The 20058-nt window shown below is 40.0% G+C and overlaps 1 protein-coding gene across 2 annotated transcripts in view; it reads left to right on the top strand.

Annotated features, from left to right (window-relative positions):
- The first annotated feature begins 1809 nt into the window (after positions 1-1809).
- The window catches only part of UBXN2B (UBX domain protein 2B), a 34059-nt gene continuing 15810 nt past the window's right edge, over positions 1810-20058 (top strand). The window contains exons 1-7 of one of the 2 annotated variants that reach the window (XM_067553736.1): positions 1810-2094; positions 6439-6542; positions 8795-8866; positions 10552-10717; positions 11064-11150; positions 13399-13508; positions 16037-16174. In XM_067553736.1, the coding sequence (XP_067409837.1) occupies positions 1966-2094; positions 6439-6542; positions 8795-8866; positions 10552-10717; positions 11064-11150; positions 13399-13508; positions 16037-16174 (806 nt within the window). In that variant the 5' untranslated portion in view covers positions 1810-1965. Of the gene's footprint in view, positions 2095-6438; positions 6543-8794; positions 8867-9039; positions 9059-10551; positions 10718-11063; positions 11151-13398; positions 13509-16036; positions 16175-20058 lie in introns of those variants that run through there. The other variant, XM_067553737.1, reaches the window with a different exon arrangement.

Here is a 20058-nt window from a genome sequence, read left to right as displayed (position 1 = left end):
TATATTGTGCTAAGGTCGCCTGTCTCAAATCTTGCTATCCTCAATAAGAGGCACAATCCACCTTCCTATATTCAGCAGTAGCAATGTAACATAGCAAAGGCCAGTCAGGAGCAATTGATATATTGTGTCAAAATGAGAAATTGTCCACTGATCAGATAATTCACTACAACAGGCAGAAATCCATGTAATATATAGCAATTATAGCTATTATTTAAAGTAAAAATTACTCACTGTGCATTAACTACACATATGGCCACACTGGTCTGCCTGCACATGTGTAAGGGACAATGTCTATATATCTGCTTGCCTGCCCTGAGTGCGTCTGCATCTGCCTGCTCTTGTGCATGTGTGTGCCTGCCTGTCCCATGTGTGTCTCTCTCTGGCCCTTTCTGTCACCGACTTGGAAACCCTGTTTGTGGGATGAGTCCCCATTGCTACAATGTAGTGTGACATGCCAGAATCATCTCTTTATTTTTACTTTCGAGTAATAGCCCAAACTCTATGGTATCCACACAGCAGTGAGAGTGTGCAGGCTAGTCAGTGGTTGATTTACACCCCAGCTTGCAGTAAAAGATGGTGTATACAAATGTATACATACAATTCCATTTTTAGGATTTTCTACTAATAGCAACAATCCTATTTTTAATACTGGGTAATTAACTTAAATCCTTGGGCACCTTTATAACATGTAGCAGAAAGGCACAGAGACATGGCAAGTTCATCATTAGTACAGTATTGCCAACCCCAAGCATTCAAAAAGCATCAGTTTGGCCCCCAAAATAAAGAAGAGTGCCTTTAAAATGGTGTGGTTTTTAAAAAATAATATGTTTGGTTTCTTTTTATTTGCCTTCTGGTGTTTGAGCCTTGGGGTTCTCTTCACCCATGAGGATTAGAAACTTAAAAAACTTTAAAAAATATGAAATCTCAGTTTCTCACATAATCACGAGTCCAAGAGCTGGGCTTCCAGGAAAAAAAATCTAAATATTGTGGCTGTCACAATAGGATTACCAGAGTTGGCAGAACCAGACACAGACACATAGGGGAAGACAGATTGGCACACGCGCGCACACACACCCAGTGGCAGGTAAAAGCAGACAATCACAGGGGCAAGTAGGCAGACACGCACAGGCACACAGAGGCACACACATGGGGCAGGCAGGTGAGCACACGGGCTGACAGCACACTGGCACAAACACGTGGGCACAGACACAGGTGGGCAGGTGGACACATACACAAAAGGACAGGCAGATGTGTACACATACACATGGGCGTGCACCAGTACACACACACACACACACACACACACACACACAGGGGGCAGGCAGATGGTCACACAGACGCAGGCGGGCAGACATACACACACACAGGCGGGCAGGCACGGGCACACGCACACATAACGGGGTAGATGGCAGGGCACAGTCATGCACACGGGGGCGGACGCATAGACTTAGACGAGGACAGGCAGACACACACACAGGGGTAGGAGGCTGTTCACACACAAAGGCGTGAACGCACACGCAAGGGGGCAGGCAGGCGTGCGCACACACAGGATCGAGCGTACCTCACACAAATGGGGGCAGGCGTGCGCACACACAAACGGGCTGATGGGTGTACACACAGATGCACACAGGGGCAGACGGGCATGCACGCACACACATACACAAGGGGGTTGGCAAGCCTATGCACACGCACCCACCCACCCACACACGAGAGGGAGGGCAAGTGGCGCGAGCCCGCCCCGCACGTGCACACGGGAGGGGGTAGGTGGTCGCGCGCGCACACCCACCCACCCACGGCGAGGGGGGCGGGGCTAGGGCGCAGGGGGGCTCTGGTCTAGCCCTGCTTTTCCCGTTGCCATGGCAGCCCGCCGCCGGAAGTGCTCCGCGGTGCTTCCTCCCTCCCTCCCGCACGCAGGCCCGCGCGCCGGGCCCCGGGGAGCGAGCGGCTCCCTCCGCGCTGCTGAAGATGGCGGACGGCGGGGGAGCCGCGGGCCAGCATCAGGAAGAGGCGGCGGCGGCGGCGGCGGCTGGCGAGCCGCGGTGGAACAAAGGGGCCCGGGCTAACGCCCGGCCGCCCACGGCCCGGGACTTACAGGTGCGGGCAGGGGCGGGCTAGGCTAGGCTGGGGGCGGGGCGTGGAGGGGCGGGGCTGGGGAATGATGCACAAGAGGCGGGAGGCGCCACCCCCCGGGATCAGCCCCGGCCCCGCCCAGCCTGTCCTGCCCTGGCTGGCTGCGGTGCTCCGGGCTGCTGGGCGGGGGAGGCCTGGGCCAGGCCGGTCTCCGCGGAGGGTGCTGCCTGACGGGCTGTATTGCCGTGTCCCTGCCTTCCCTACCCGCACCTGGCGCCCTGCCTCTGGGCCATCCACCGCGGTGCTGCCCCCGGAGCCCTCCACGCCACGGGGCTGTAACGTGCCCCCGGCGGGTGGATGGGTCCGCCAGCTGGAGGCGGGGGACGGGCTTTGAGTCCCACCCCTCTCTCTCAGAGGCGCGCGCCCGGCTGAGTGAGGCTGCCAGTCCTTGCATGGCCAGAATAAAACCACTTAGCGCGAGAACCTGCCTGTTGTGCAGAGGAGCCTGGCGTTCAAACCCTAAAGTAGTGGTTCTCAACCAGGGGTACATGTAAGGGGGGAGGGGTTACGCAGAGGTCTTCCAGGGGGTACATCAATTCATCTAGATACAATATTTGCCTAGTCTTGCAACGGATTACAGGAATAGACTCTGTGTGAATAAATACTTAATTGTTGCTGTCGCTTCACTGCCTCCCAGAATGACAAGGCTCACAAGTGAAAAATAGGTTCAAGTATTACACTCAAATGCAAGTGTACTATTTATGTTCCAGTTGATGTATTATATAATTACATGGTTAAAAAGGAGAAAGTAAGCAGTTTTGCAGGAACCGTGTGCTGTGACACTTTTTTGTATTTTTATGTCTGATTTTGTAAGCAAGTAGTAATTTTTACATGAGGTCAAACTTGGGGTATGCAAGACAAATCAAATTCCTGAAAGGGGTACAGTAAACTGGAAAGGTTGAGAACCACTTCCCTAGAGCAATGGAGAGGTGCGGGTGTAGAGTTCCTGCAATAAAATCTTCCCAGCTGTGACCATTTCTTTAGCAGCATCCATTTTCCCCACCAACTTTAAAACTGTGAATGCTTCAAAATGAAATTCTTTAAAACTGTGTCTGTGCTTGCCCCCCATGCATGCAGCAGCATGTAGAGTACATGTGCCCAGGAGATCTGGGACTAGAGGTGCTGGGCACCCCGCAGCTTAAAGTGGTTTCCATCACATACAGGGTTTACAGTTTTGTTCAATGGCTTTCCGCACCCCCACTATAAAAATGTTCCAACGCCACTGTGTGTCACTATATGCTACAATGAATGGGCAGGTTGTGTCCACACTTCCAGTGGTGTGTAACTAGATGTAGCAGTAAAAGTCTCCAGCAGAGAGCTGCTGGAGCCTTTCAACCCTGCCAGAGCCTTTCATTGTGGTGGGAAAGAATCCAATGGCAGAACTGTGTTGCTAAAAGTAGCAATGTAGACATGGGAGTCATGGCTTGGGCATGTAGAGAGCTATGTAGAGTATATACTCTAGGGCAGCGGCTCTCAACCTTTTTTTCCCGAGTACCAGTCGGGTCAAGTCAAGTACCACTAGTCCTGACCCGAGTGGTACTCGACTAAAAAAAGGGGGGAACAGTACTCGCCGCCGAATCCTGGCCGCCGTTACCCAAATTTCGGCGGCAGGGTTTCTACCATAGGGACATGCGGAGCCGGCCGGGTTGCGTGCACGAGGCGAAACCCACCGCCGAAACCCTGCAGCTGTTTGCCGCTTTTCAGCGGCAGGGTTTGCGGTGGAAAGAAATTTCGGTGGCAGCAGGGGGGAAGCCGGCAGAATGCTACGCGTCTTTGGCGGGGGGGGGGAATCGGCGGCAGTAGAGAAAGCATATTCGGCGGTGGGTGGGATTTCGGTGGAAGCAGGGGTGCAGCCGCCGGTATGATACGCGTCTTCGGCGGGGGGGGGTTCGGCGGTGGGGTATGCCTCGCGTACCACCAAGCCGTCCTCCGCATACTACCGGTTGAGAACCCCTGCTCTAGGGTTCAGGCATGTAGGGCCTTCTGCTCTATTCAGCCATCCCTCACTGCTATTTAAACCCATGGTAGCTGGGTGTGCTGTGTCTACTCTACACAAAGCCATAAGTGTAGACCTACCTTTAGCTATTACTTAAGTAAAAGAAAGGTGAAACTCTAGGCAGTGTTACTGTTGCTTTTTAAAAAACATTACACATAAGGACAAGTACATTGCTAATCTGTCCTGACTATTTTTCCTTTATATTTACTACTACTAGGATAGCACATTAACTATTGTTAAAAAGGTTTATGAGTCTATTGGGACTAACATTTTTAACTGAAGCATACAATAGTTACATTCATCTTCAGGTTTCCAAACTGTAGAAGATTAGACTTGTAGTTAAGCAGGCTTTTTGAGTAGATGACCTTTCATGGTGTTATATTTATCTGAAAGGAAAGTTCCCCTTTTAACAAGCGCAAATCTGTAGAATGCATATTAAGTTTGAGACACTGGATGTCTTAAATAGTTCCATGGCAATCTCACTATTCTCTACAATTTTCTTAATAGAATCATAGAATAGAATCATAGAATATTAGAGTTGGAAGGGACCTCAGGAAGTCATCTAATCCAACCCCCTGCTCAAAGCAGGACTAACCTCAGCTATATCATCCCAGCCAGGGCTTTGTCAACCTTCAGCTTAAAATCCTCTAAGGATGGAGATTCCACCACCTCCCTAGGTAACCTATTCCAGTGCTTCACCACCTTCCTAGTGAAAAACATTTTCCTAATGTCCAACCTAGACCTCCTGCCCTGCAACTTGAGACCGTTGCTCCTTGTTCTGTCATCTGCCACCACTGAGAACAGCCTAGCCCCATCCTTCCTGGAACCCCCTTTCAGGTAGTTGAAGACCGCTATTAAATCCCCCCTCATTCTTCTCTTTTGCAGACTAAACAAGCCCAGTTCCCTCAGTCTCTCCTCATAAGTCTTGTGCTCCAGCCCCCTAATCATTTTGGTTGCCCTCTGCTGTACTCTCTCCAACTTGTCCACATCCTTTTTGTAATGGGGGGCCCAAAACTGGACACAATATTCTAAATGCGGCCTCACCAATGCCGAATAGAGGGGAATAATCACTTCCCGTGACCTGCTGGCAATGCCCCTCCTAATGCAGCCCAATATGCTATTAGCCTTCTTGACAACCAGGGCACACTGCTGACTCATATCCAGCTTTTTATCCACTGTTACCCCCAGGTCCTTTTCTGCAGAGCTGCTGCCCAGCTTGTCGGTCCCCAGTCTATAGCTGTGCATGGGATTCTTCCTTCCTAAGTGGAGGACTCTGCACTTTTCTTTGTTGAACCTCATTAGATTTCTTTTGGCCCAATCCTCCAGTTTGTTTAGGTCACTCTTCAATTACTTTACTTTCCTGGATAATGCACATCTCACCACAATACTTACTAAAGTATTTAAATACTGTGATTCTAATACAGTCTGTCTTGCAGAGGGCTCTCTTTATTTAAAAGTTTGCTGTTTGTAAACCAAACCATAGTAGAATTATAGCCCTGCAACACCATGTGATGAAATGTTAATATCACTCACCTCTTCAGAGAAAAGCAGAATCAAATTTTAGAATTCTGGTTTTGAGTCAAAAATCTTAATATTTAAAAAAACTAAGTACAACATTGTTAAAGACGATAGCAATTAAGCTATCAGAAATGTCATATTTGGTATCCATCCACATACTACTTTTAAAGCTGAATCTGCTAGAGAAGTGGCAGCATCTAGGGCTGTCCTTGGGAAAAGCCTTTTTAATACAGGTAACTACTCTTGAGTGTAAGCATTTAAGCATATGCTGAAGTCAATGTTAAACACATGCTAAAGTGCTTTGCTGAATTGGGGTCTTAATATTGGTACAATCTGTCATGGTTATAAACACGTATATAGGAACAGAAAATATAAATTAAAAGCTGTTGTTGTTTCCAACCTTATTGAAAGTAATGTGGCATGTTCCACATGAATACAGAATATCTTTATCTAAACCTTTTATCAGTAATGTGAGTGCTTTCTATGTATTCTGAACAGATGCTTCTGTATAAAAGTCTTGTCATTCTGTGCTAGTGTAGCCTTTTTACTTACTTAATGTGGTAATTCAGACTTGTGTTTATTTTAATGTGTAAATAAATACAAATGTTTATTTCAGAGTACAGCTATCCAGACAATTCTTTTATATGAGTACCTGAATAATATCACTTATGCTCCTAAATCAGTAAGGACCCCAGGCTTTTAAAATAATGCATACAACATTTATTCTCTTGTTCTTTGTATAGTTTATATTTCTAGTTGTATAGACTTTCTAAAAAGTCTGGTATTTCATGTAGTTGGCCTTGGCTGGGTTATATGAAGATGAAGTTAAAAGCAAGTTATCCCATTCTGACAGACCACCAGCTACAGTGGTCGGTAACCCAAGAGTACCTGTTCAGAGGTAAGAAGTGCTTTCTATGTTAGGATTAGTAACTTATTTGACATCTGTAATATCTGTTTCAGTTCACTAACCCTGCTTTTGTCACAACATTCAGAAATTTTATCTCAGACTTGAATATTATATTTCAATGATTGTTTGAAAAGCTATAACAATACAGAGGAGTAAAGTGTGGGTCCCTATAATACTGTGTCCACTCTGCTTCCTTAGGAAGTGTTTTTAGTATGTAATTTTTATCGAGTAGTCTTCATTCTGCAAGTATGCACAAGTACTTTGTGTTTCTGTTAGATACTGGCAAGAGACTCAAAGTTAAATGCAGAAGTAGTTATGGTGTCACACAGATTTGGACATATGACCTGTTTTCTTTAGGGGGGAACAACTGTTCAGAGTAGGAGCAATTCACATGGAGGTCTATGCATAGGTGCTTCTTCTGGGTCAGGAAACCACAGTACTCATGTCAACATGAGGAGCATGATACCTGACCACTAAGCCCTATCCAAAAATATCCCTCAGCAGTTTCTATCATAGGAGACTTGGAAAATATCCTCTAAGCCTCTTCATTGGAACAAAGAACTTGGATGGACAACCCCTTTGTAATACAGAAACTGAATATATTTACCTCTGGTTTTCTGGCATGTTTAGGTACATATGGCCAACAAGAATTTGCTCTAAGTACTTAGGTTTCACACAACAGAATATATGGCGACTCGTTATAGCACTGTCAAATAAACTTTGAAAAAATCTTAAAGTTTAAATTTAAACAAATACAAAACAACTGAATAGTAAGACGTGTTTGGTTTTTTTAAAATAATCTATGCACGGCTAGTGATTGGGTCATGATGAACCAAACACAAGGCTTGTGTGGCTCTCCAAAAAGACCCTGTCCACACAGATGTGTCAATATGGATCTCATTTACAAAAAAATGGGTGTATACCAGCAGATATCTCCATGACTGGTGGCAAATCTCCAGTCCATTTGTGCACATGCATCTCTGGAAAGATGGAATTCAGCCCAAGGCTGGATACTGGGGGATAATAATTGTTTTTGGTTGAGATCATGCATCTAGAATGGTTAACCATCTACGGAGATCACTATTAAAAAGCTGCTTGCCAATACATATCACAAATGTATTTTACTTATTTCCTACTCCAAGTATGGAATAGGTTGGTCTGTATCTTGAATACTTCAGAGTGGTATATGTTGGCAAACTCTAGTTCTTTACTTGCAATTATATACCATAACTCAGATAAATCTCTTCTAGAAAGAAAAGATGCCCCCTTAATTACACAGTGTTCAATAATTCCTACTTTGGACAGATTGTAGTCTACATCAATGTTTTCTCCAAAAATGGATTTTTTTCCATAATTTAATAAAGGGCAGAGCCACAGCTGGTGTAAATTGTCGAAGTTCCATTGAAGGCAGTGGAGCTATGCCAATTTACACCAGAGGTGGACCTGTCCTATGGATGTGAAGCTAGTTCACTGGCTCTGATTTTCCATATCAAAGTAGCTTTTAAATCCATTCTAAATGTTTACTGAAAACCTTTGCAATTTTGACTTTAAGAATATTTTTGAATCCATTAAATAAATAGAAAGGAGTAGGGGGAAAAACTACTGCTTGTAACCTCTTTGGGGGCAGTGACTGTCTTTTTGTTCTGTGTCTGTACAGCTCCTAGCACAATGGGGTCTTGGTCCATGACTGGGATTCCTAGCACTATGGTAATACAAATAAATAATAATAATGCTGATTGGTCCCGTTGCAGGTTCAAGTACTATAAAACCAGTTTTCAAATATAATTGAAGGTTAAGGGTCAGATTCTGCATCTCTTATTCACAATGAATATTACCTATTGATGTTCGTGGGGTTACTTGTGGAGTAAATTATCATTCAGCATGTGTAAGAGTACTGCTATGTGGCCCTAAATGAGCTGCCCTTCATTCTTTCCTTGCTACATGGTGAATATTTTTGGAACTAGTTACTGTTGCCAAAAAAACATGTGCCATTACAATGTGTCACCAATTTAGAATTATTTTATCAAATGCTTATACAGTGAACCTGAGTAACTGTTACATCAGGTCAGAACTTTTGAGAGACCTTATTTTCACTCTAAATTTTTTTTTAAAGTATACAAAAACTACACATTTTACATAAAAGTCACAAGGTGTGAAGTACTTTATACCATAGATCTATTATGCAGTGTTTATATCAGTAATGTTTTTAATCAAATGGAATTTTTAAACCAATTTATTGGCAGTCTAAAAATTGACTCCTTCAGAAGCTTGAGAAAACCGGAAAGAAGCATGAGTGATGACAAAGAAAACCAAAGGTATTGTAAAAACAAAAGCTTATTTATATATAACAATTATGAATAAAATATTAATTTAGATTTTATTTTTCTTTCATTCATACACTTTTCTCCCTCTTTTCTTTCTTCATAATGGTGTTAACCTTGATCTTTCCTCTAAATGGGAATATGATGGCTGTGGTGTAACTCATTAGAGGGAAATGGTGACACAAGGTATGGAGGACAGCCTTTCCTATTAAAATAAAATGCTTCATCCCACTTTAAAGCTATAATTTGAATCTTTATGAACTATAGACTTTCTTTCTTAATCACCTTTGTTCTACATGTAATATATATTTTAAAAATCCCTGGAAAACATTGTACTTGATAGTACATAATGCATTTGCCAACTTTAGAAAAATAAATTTTAGAATTAAATCAAATGTGTGTGTTACATTTTATGTAAATAATTATGCATTTCTTAGATTTTATTTATGGTACTGAAATGAATATGATGTAGAGATATTAAAATGTGCTAGTAGCTCTTCCAAATATGCTTATTTTCTACCTCAGCATTATTATCCATTATGTTTGGTAAGCAACTCTAATACCCTTTATTTAAATAGCTTGGTTTTTAGTTCATAGTCAGATTTACACTGGTGCATATTGAGTAATTTTCCTCTAGAAGAATCTAACTTTGTCCATTACTCAAAATATCTTTCCTAATGAGTCTTTTCCCCTCTTTTCCTTGCAACTCTTCTCTGTGTTTGTGTTCTTGTTTCACACCTTACGTTTGTGTTCCTTTGTTACCTTCAGATGTGTGAATCTTATATTAAATATATATAATATTAATATATAATATATAAAATAATATATTAATATTAAAAGTGATACTTAATACTTAAACTGCTAGCAATAAGTTATTAATGTGATAGAACTCTCAAGTCTGCTTCATTACATCATGCTTAGTTTACAGACATCACTGTTGAAATAGCAGAATCTGTTTTATTCTAGTAAGCAGTAGCAGGTTGACTTATTTTATCCTGAATCAACTCACCTTGCCTCTTATACGTAATTTATTAAATGGATCTCTTGCAATGGCTAGAAATTAGTTTTTTGGTTTTTTAAAATCTAGATGTTTACTACTGTTTATTTTATCCAATCGCTTTCTCTGAAGTTACTGCAGACTCTGAAGTGCCCCAGGATATAAATTAATGTTGTTAAAAAAGTACTAATATTGTTAGAAATGCAACTATAATTGACCATTATGCCTAAGATCTGACTTTGGTGCTATTTTTAGATGTTCTCGCAAACAGTTGTATGTTAGTTCTACAAAGGCAGTGTTAATTGTGCATCTGTATTTTGATCAGACCAGCCATAGTCCATGCACATAACCTCCCAGTGGAAATTATTCTTTCCAGGAGCTGGCGGAATCCACACAAGATAAAGTGTGTAAAGCCACAGCTACAACACATGACCATGATACCTAACTTCTGGGACCACTCCCAGAGTATACCTCTGTAGGTTCACTAGTGTAACAACTCTTTGAGCAGAGCTGCTTTGTGTATTGAGAAAGCAAGAACTGGATGGAATGCTGCTGTGATCAAAGTGAAGAGGTTTTGTGCCAGAAGTTGGCTCCATTTGTTTACTGAGCTCTTTTTATTGAAAAATGGGTGTCCACCAATTACTTCAGAAGGATTGTCATTCATGAACATTATTGTTTAAAGATTTTACTCAGGTGACTCAGAATATAGTGGACTACAGATTGTTGGGCCTTCTAATAATAAGAATCCCAGTAAAATTGTTGATGAACTTTTCAAAGAGGCAAAAGAACATGGGGCAGTTCCACTGGATGAAGCCACAAGAGCCTCAGGAGATTTTAGTAAAGCTAAAGTAAGTATAAAAAATAGTTTTGTAAAAACCAAATAAATTATAGTTATTTTTGCCCAAATGGCTTATTGTCTCTTGAATTATATTACTGATGCTTAAAAATGTTCAATTTCCAATCTTAACATTTCATAGTACAGCTACTGCTTAGAATGGTTATAATTTCTAACTACCTAATTTGCTAATTAGAAAGCATATCAGTTAGAACATTATATGTTTGTGTTAACCAAAGCAGGCTTGTTGACATTTTAATTTATATGCTTGCACCCATTAAATATATTTAAAATTGTTTCATGTATCTATTCAGGCTGTTTATTTTTTTTAATTAACTTCTTTTAAAATATTTTATCAGTCATTTTCAGGTGGTGGATACAGATTGGGTGACTCATCACTAAAGCGCTCTGAATATATATATGGAGAAAATCAGAATGGGCAAGATGTAAGTAAAATGTTGAATAACAGAAAACAATGCTATGCATCCTGACCCCTGGTTAGCAATGTTCAAAGCCCAAGTTTTCAAGATGATGTTTTTATATAGCAATAGTTTTGTTTATAATTAATAGCTATAGATCCATGTAATGTACATTTTAAGAAAAACTTCTTAAAGGCAACCGTTCTGTATGGACAAAAAACATAATTATGAGGTACGTAAGCTCTGCAGGTAGAGAGAGAGGTATTTGGCAAAGGAGTTGGCTAACTGGGTCCAGAGTTGTGGGAAAATGGGGCTGCATTACTGGGAGTGCTCTGTGACTCTTTGATCTGAGTTGCAAATTGCTCTTTTGGAATTAAAAGCTTAATTTTGTGAGGAGGTGCATAACATATTTTAAGACCCTGTGGGGATTACTTGTGTTGATTTATCCTTATTAAGCAACTCACTACAATTCATAACTTGTAATTTTGAATGTTGTCTTTATTCCCTGTGAAATAGAAAACTGAGTGTCCCCGATAATAAGCTACTTTAATACTCACTAGCCAGATAAGATCCTTCTAAAGTTGATATTGTGTAGAAAGAAAATAAATACTGTATATGACTAATTTTAATTCCAATTTATGCAAACAACCAGAATAGTTCTACTTTGAAAAGTTACTTTATGGAAGTTTCTTTATAAAAGTGGCATCATAGTGTTCTGTGTTACTGTAGCACAATGATTTCTGTGTCAGTTTATAGTTAGAAAGATGTGTCTCTTCTGTCAGCCTTGTATATTATTTGCACAGTGAGTGTCAGACAGGGTTCTTTCCATATCATGCATCATCAACAATAATAAATATTCTGACATCCACATTGGGCCCTCAGCTACACCTGTGAAAGTGCTGGGGTCATTATGACAAACTGAATAGAATAGAAGAGGTGTTTCCTGATTGTGTTATTGTCTTCAATGGACTTGAGTTCATGTGACTGATTGGAGCTTAGTAAATAACTTTGTTGATGTACAAGATGGAAAAAACATCAGCAGTGATTGAATCTTAGCTAAGCTTGGTCAGCAGTGCTAACAGGAGTAAAGAACAATAAAACGTACTTTTGCCACTAAAGAGAGCAGACATGATGCTGAATGTACACAGGACTAGAACTGGGAAATAAGATGGTGCCATTTTCATATATTTCCTTTTCAGAGCAAAACTACACTTTAATATCATCAGTAAAACTAAATTAACACTAAAACATCTTTCTCTTTTTGGTTTCCTTCAGAGTCCTGTCCTAGGTCATCTCTTTGTCCTCTGTGCTCAAGATAGTTGAAATCATGTGGCGCTATCACCTCTATACAAATTATTTTACAAATCTAATTCTCTGCCTCTAATCTTCATCCCTCTGCCCATCTCTTCAACTGTGTTTGATACACTTACATGAATGTCCGACTGCCATCTCAAACTCATTCTCTCCAAACCTGAATTTTCTTCATTTTGTTCTCTTTTCTGACACCATTGACGACAACACTACTCTCCCCTCTTTGCAACCTTGGTGTTATCTTTGACTTCTCCTGCTCTTTCCCCCACCATATCTAGCATTAAATTCTGTTACGTCTTCCTGTCTAAGGGCTTGTCTACATAGAAATTTAGTGTGCAGCAAACCAGTGTGTGAATGAACAGCACACTAGCCTGCTACAAGTTAAGTCCCCCTGTGGAACCTGCTACAGCATACTAACATTTCTTTAGTGTGTTTTGATGTACTGCTGTTTGGAATAGTAGTAATCTGCAAGTTTATGGGGTGTTAGGTCAATTTTAAACAAGAGCAGTAGTCACTATTTTGAAAGCAGTTACATCATCTGTTAAACCTAGTACACGATTGTTGGCATATATTTTCTGTGTACCTTGTAGTTTATCTATTAGATATGTTGCTGATAAAAGTCAAGGCTTATTGTGAAGTTCAAGGGCGCCAGTAGCACTGAGTCTCAGTAGCACTGAGTTTGTAATTTCGACTGTAGCAACAGTGCCACTGTTAGTAGAAGTCCATGTCACTTTTCTAGGGAATCTAAAAATGACAGTCCAAAATCTAACCACAGAAACGAACACACAGTGTTTTTATTTCTTTTGCTTTCTGTCTTATGTTTCTGTATTTTGATAAATATTTTTGTTTTAGATTCAGTATGCTAATATTTGGCAATATGTACAATGCTGAAAAGAGATCAGCAGATAATTGCTTAGGAATTTTTTTTCATTCAGTTTTTTATTATACTGTCTTTGCTCAATAGGTTCAAATTTTGCTTAAACTGTGGAGGAATGGTTTCAGTTTAGATGATGGAGAGTTGAGATCTTACACAGACCCAACAAATGCTCAGTTTCTTGAGTCTGTTAAAAGAGGGTAAGTTATAATGCTGGCTATTTTGCTGACTATATTAGAGCAATGAGGTGGAGAGACGGGAAATAAGTAATAAAACACTGATAAATATTAAAAAAGGATATAACACTTCTGCAATGTTAAGCAATTGGGTAGTGAAAAATTAAATAACTATTCTACCAGAAACAAGATTAGGCTGATTGATGTTACTGCAGAGATACAGACAGTGTATATTGTCATAGGGACCTCTTTGCAATGGATCAAACAGCATTTATATCTCCTGGAATTTTTTATGATGGAGGGAAGGACTGCAGTATGGGACTATTCCATAGACTGTCTGTTCACTTTATTATGCTATAGCTGCATTGGGGAATTCCAGGACACCTCTGAAGCTGGGATGTTAGAGAGCATTATTTGCATATATACACGCATATGCTCTCTGACACAACAAAGGTCCTATACACATTGCCACTCCATGCAAATTATTTCTTTGTGCAAATATGCTCAAATAGCAATAATTTACATAGAGGGTGTGCTGGTAGCTCCTGCTGGGCAGAGTACAGGTGTACGTCAATGCCTTTTACAATCAGAAGAAAATATCTGAAGTTTAATGATTAAAATATTGTTTACCATGTTTTTTGTGATGATTAAAACACTATTAAAGCACACTGTACACTGGTTCAGCCACTTAGGGCTTCTGTACACAGCAGTGGCAAAGTGTGCCAGAGGGGTGTGATTTGTAAAGCTGTTTGAGGACTACATTACTAATTACATTTTAGAGCATGCCAGCAGGGTCTACACAGGGTATTAGAGTGCAGCATGTTTGAGCACTTTACAAATCACACTCCTCTTGATGTGTAATCAAGCCCTAAAACTGAGATTCCACCTGGCCTGTGCCACAAATAACATCATACTTATCAGTAGGTTTGGAAGTGCTAACTGATTCAAAATAATTCACAGGTTATTCATGGTGACAGATGCTACCTTCTTTTTGAATATTCATATTACGCTGGGCTGAGCAAAACAGGTGTGGTTATTCCTTAACTTGAATAATGTTTTAATACCTGTAAGGTATCCACTGTATATGTGAAGAGCCCAATTTGTTATATCAGGCAATCTTAGCAGAAATATTTTCTTAATAGCATAGAAAGTAAAGTGTTGATATAGGTTTTTGAACAACTGAGCTCTGCATAAGAGGTGGATGCATTTCAGGGGTGTATAAAGTAAATTGGAAAGCACTTTGTGATCCTTTGAATTGAATGGCATTATGCAAAAGTAAAGTACGGTATTACTAATTGTTACGCAACACGCTTAGAAGTTTTGTTTATATAGGGATACAATTTCTATTCTTATGAGGAATATTGAAACACCACAAAAGTTATCAAATGAAATACATTTTGATCACTCGTAATTACTCCAGTGACTGCAAGTCCGGTTTTAAATTCCGTTATACCTCCTATTCTATATATCAGGGGTGGCCAGACTCTGGCTCATGAGCTGCTTTTTTACCATTAAAATGCAGCTTGCATATCTCTCTAGCACACCCTTCCCTCCCTCCCGCCCCCAACTCCTCCCCCCTCCCCCTCCCCCCCGCATTCTCTGCTTACCAGACTGGGGTGGGGAGCTCGGAGCTTCTGCCCTGTGGCAGGGTGGTGTGGGTATAGGATTCTGCCCAGCGGGGAGGAGGGTCTCCGGGGGTCAGTAAGTTTGTCCACCCCTGCTATATATTTGTATTTTATATATATTTGATTGCATCCCTCTTCCCTTCACCCTGTACATATTGATTTTTGTCTGAGATTGCAAGCTCTTCAGGGTAGAGGTTGTGTCTTTGTACATATTTGTACAGCACCTAGCACAATGGGGGCAATGTTACTAATTGAGGGCCCTGGCTGCTACTTCAATATAATAATCAAATAATAATCAATTGATTATTTCTCAAAGCCTTTTTCCTCACCTGAATTGGTTTATGATCCCTGCTAAGGACTGTGATTGACAGACAAAAAATGTATTGCATTAGGGATTACTTAAGAAAACTTTTTAAATGTTTGACTAGTGAAAAATTATATTATAGCTTTAAAGTTACAGCGACTATTTTAGACATCATTTCTAATTCTGTTCTTCTTGATTATTTTTTAAATTCTTAGCCAAATATTAAAAATAACTAAGGATAGGCAATATTCCATCACACTGTTTTTAAACACAGAACTCCCCAGTAATTTCTTCTGCTTGAACATCATTTGCAAAATGTGGCTCTTAAATTGTACACACTTATTCCTTGTATCAGTGCACATCCTAGATTTCAACTTGTGACTTAATAGTGAATTGCATTAATTATACTTTCAATTAGCCTTTATTTTTAACTGTGACTTTTGGAAGAAGTAGTCATAATTGAATTGCTCTGCATTTTAATATGAATAGAGCACTAGTTTCTATTCTTTATTAAAATATTGTTTAGCCTCTTTTCTTGTAAAATCCGTACTGCAATATTTTATTGTACTGTAGTTGGGAATTTCTAAGGAGACTGCTAAAAATGGTTTATTTTTGCAATTAAGAGAGATTCCTTTGGAACTTCAACGACTGGTGCATGGTGGCCAAGTTAACTTGGATATGGAAGACCACCAAGAACAGGAGTATGTAAAGCCTAGATTGAAATTCAAAGCTTTCAGTGGAGAAGGACAAAAGCTTGGAAGGTAAAAATAAATGTAAAACAATTAATATTCCATTCTATCATGTGTATGTGTCATTTTGCAATTAAAAGAAAGAATAGGGCGCAGGGTGACTGCAAAAGACACATTTTAGTTTTGTAATGTTTTCTATGATGCTGTTTAAATAGTGGTTTCAGACCCTGATTTTAACTGAGTTAGAGGAAACTTCTGGAGAAGCTAATTCAGTGTGCTTTCCACTTATGTCAGTTAATACCAAAAGTGTGCATTGATCTGTGTTGGTCAGGGAATGTAGTGAATGAAAACAAATACTTTTATTCATCCAAAATATCACAAGTCAAATATGTCAAAACATAAAAGTTAGAAAATCCCAGAATTAAGGTTGCCTGTGCAACCTGATTCTGTCCCATTCTGTCCTAAAACTGCCTGCCTTATTATACAGTCTTCAAGGCTGCAGAAAGGGTTTTGGGTTCAAAATCTAAAATTGAGGCCCTCATCTGGGGAAAAAAATGACCATGGAAACGACGGAGATTAATAAGAGGGAAAAGGATGGGGGGGGGGGGGTCAGCGAGGGCCTGGGTCTGTGGGGTCACAGCCTTCCCCACAGGGATGGGGTTGCTCTTCCCTGCATGCAGCTAGGTCTTGCCTGTCTCTGAGCTTTGGCCCCGTTACCAGCGGGAGCAGCATCCCTGACCTTACTTCTTCCACTGGGCTCTCAACCTGGCAGGTCACCTCAGGCCTGGTATGACAGAGACTGTGGGTTCTGGGCTGGCTAAGATGGGCAAGTCACTCCCTGCCCTATTGATGGCAGGCATCAAGACAGAGTGGTATTGCAATCCCTTGCACTATGTTGCAACATCTCACTCAAATTTGGCTCAGCCACCTCTTTGTCATTTTGTGGGCCCTCTCATATAGCCCCTTCCCCTTCTCTCCGACCCCCAGGCAGCCCTGCTTAATTACATGATCACGTACTATTTTTTTATATAACTCTGTCAAATTTTAGGCTTTTATTTTTGTGGGAATAGCAGACGCTACAACCTTGAAACCAGGATGATTATCCCAGTTGAATTTCAAGTCCCTGTTCCAAAGAATGAAGTTGCCATAGTTGTAAAAAAAAAAAAATAAATAACACTGGCAAAACAACAGATTTTACCCTTATCTTTATTCTCAGTGGTTGAACCATTTTTGCTAAAATTTTCCAAAAAGTTCAGCCTGAAGCAGACACCTGCATAGAACATTTCAGCCTGAATGATGAACGTTTGGCAAAATTATAAGCAACTAAAATCTGGGTCTTATAATGGAATTCTTTTGGACAACATTAACTTAAGGGTGATGCTATCAGTTCTGCCTGTAATCTTTGGGAAAAAATGTATGCAGTACTTTAAGATTATTCTATTCAGATTTAAGCTCACAGCTTTATTTATTACTGTTTCTAGAGTATCATGAAGTGGAACTTGACATTCATAGTGGAATGTCATCTAATCTACCAGATCAGTTTACCTAGACACTTAATAAATTTATTTACACACAGACCTAGCCTTCCTTTTTTAAGGAAATGTAGCTGATTCAAGGTAAATGGATTGATTGATTGTGCAGATTGAAGCCCTCCTTTTATCCTTTGAATGGGTAGAACACTGAGAGCAGCAGTATAGGATTCCACATGCCACCTTACCAATATGCCTCAACCCTGATCAGGAAGGACCACAATTAAGTGTGAAGGAGCCATATATAAAGTCTTGATATTTGTTAATTCCTCGCTGTCTCACCTGAGACTGCTAACAAGTTTGCCAACTTTGTTGGAGACTTTAAGAAAGGCACCAATTCTGTAGGAATTTGACTGAGACCACTGATTCATTTCACTTAAGGCTGTCAGTCTTGGTCTGTGTTTAAGCCTGTGGTGTTCAATATAAATGGCAAACTATATATTCCATTACCAATTCCCTGAGCCATCCAGCCCCCATCCTTCTCTGTCATTTTCAGCTTTTAGCCATGAACATTTTCATTGTCTGATACTTGACCAAGTTCCTGATGGAATTTTTGTACAGCAGCAATTAAATCAGCTGTTGGCTGACATGCCAGTGGCAGAAATACTGTGATCTAATATATGAACTGGTAACACATTTGATTATAAGGCTCCCACCCACCCTATTGACAGGTCTAGTATCCTTAAACAGAAGAGATATTAATATGACAATCCCATTTGATTTGATGCAAAATGAATATAAACAATAAATTGCATGACGTTAAAACCTTAATTCCAATGAAATCCTGATGAGACCACAAAAAGTTGAAGTACATAGATAATAGTAAGGTAGTTGAAACATAAGCAATAATGTTAAAGAATCTGATATCTGCCTTTGAATTGCTTAGTCTGGTATCTGGAGCAATAGGTGAATGATAAAATTCTAACAGTTACATAATAATGCAACTCCAAAATATGTTCCAATGACTGAACATCTGAGATGTGACAGTCAGCTTGCATCCCTAATCAGACTTGAGATATTATACCTTTTCGAAAAGGCTCTAAAGAATTATTCAAGGTACCTCAGCAAGAATAAGCAGCAAGAAATATACCCGTAACATTCTGTCATCAAGCTTTTATGTAACATAGAATCATAGGCTCCATAGCAACCTTATAGACTAACTCAATAATGTCTAGCAGTTGAATAGTAAACATCTCAACTTCATGATGCTCACCATGTTATATAATGTGTATTCATTTTGTCAGCAAGTCAGTTCTGATACTTTTTGGAAATAGCTTAATTGATTGTTAACTGTTAAAAGATCTTATTACAGTAGAAAATAAATCTGTAACATATCTAATATCACATAAGCAGATATGATTACAATAGGCAATAGCTATGTGTTATTGATTCAAAACTCCACTTCAGTTCTCACTCTCCAAGTCTTCCTTCTTTGAACTTAACTGACATATTCAAATGAATTTGCTGAAAAACCTTTCATTTGCAGCTAAGGTGTATGGGGTATAAGTGTCAAAAGCTGGTTTAATTAATTGCATAGGTTTTTTATTTGGAGCTTTCAGTATCAGCTGTAATGATCTGTGCCTGGTTACTGACAAACTTGAGTAATGTTCTCTCCATCTCTCCGTGTCTCGCTTTCTCTCTCCCCAGCATCTTTGCACATTCATGCCACTCAAATATCTTAAACCAGAATGATTTTTCTTCCATTTTAGAAAATACTTTCAGTTTTCTTCAAGATTGTCTTGAGTCCTGTGTTTTACTAACTGTGAGCACCAGAAGGATATTTTTTTTTCTCCCAAGAATTTCACATCTATTTCTTCAAGCATTGCATCCCAGTTCTCCTACCTTCCACTGCTTGTTAAAGATTATGGACTGAATTTATCCTGTTGTAACTGCTTTGACTTAGATGGAGTTATAACAGAGATCAATTTTGGACTCAGGTTTTATTTGATCTTGATCAGAAAAAATATCTGTAGATAGAAGGGGAGAATTACCTAATGTGTAACACTCTTCATCACCTCCTAATCCCCGCTACTTCATTTAGTACCAAATTGTAGCTGGTGCTAAAGGAGGAGAAGGCACAGGAAACCTCTTCGCAGTGCACCACCTCCTTCCTAAAACAGTAAATCTCTTAAGAGAAATAAATGAACCTGCAGTGTGGTGTTAGAAAAGCTACTTCTACTTTGGTCTCTAAAGGCCACGGAACTTACACTAAATAATGTCTTGTTTATATATGGTTCAACAAATTTTATGAGGCAGTAATATATAGCAGGATTCTGGGTTGTGCATGCACAGTCTATTCCATCATCTTAGTATTATTGAAGTATGAGTGGAGAATGTCGTATTAGAAGTGATATAATTAAAGCTCCAGGAAATGTTCCGTTATAAACATATATTGCTACACTTACAAATTTCCTTAAAATGCTGTCA

Source organism: Emydura macquarii, unplaced genomic scaffold (genome assembly GCF_026122565.2).
Source record: "Emydura macquarii macquarii isolate MOO-44397 ecotype Brisbane River unplaced genomic scaffold, CSIRO-AGI_Emac_v2 contig_1477, whole genome shotgun sequence".
In the NCBI taxonomy this organism is placed as follows: Eukaryota; Metazoa; Chordata; order Testudines; family Chelidae; genus Emydura; species Emydura macquarii.
Note: the sequence above shows the minus strand (reverse complement) of the source record. Positions and strands in the feature narration are given on the sequence as shown.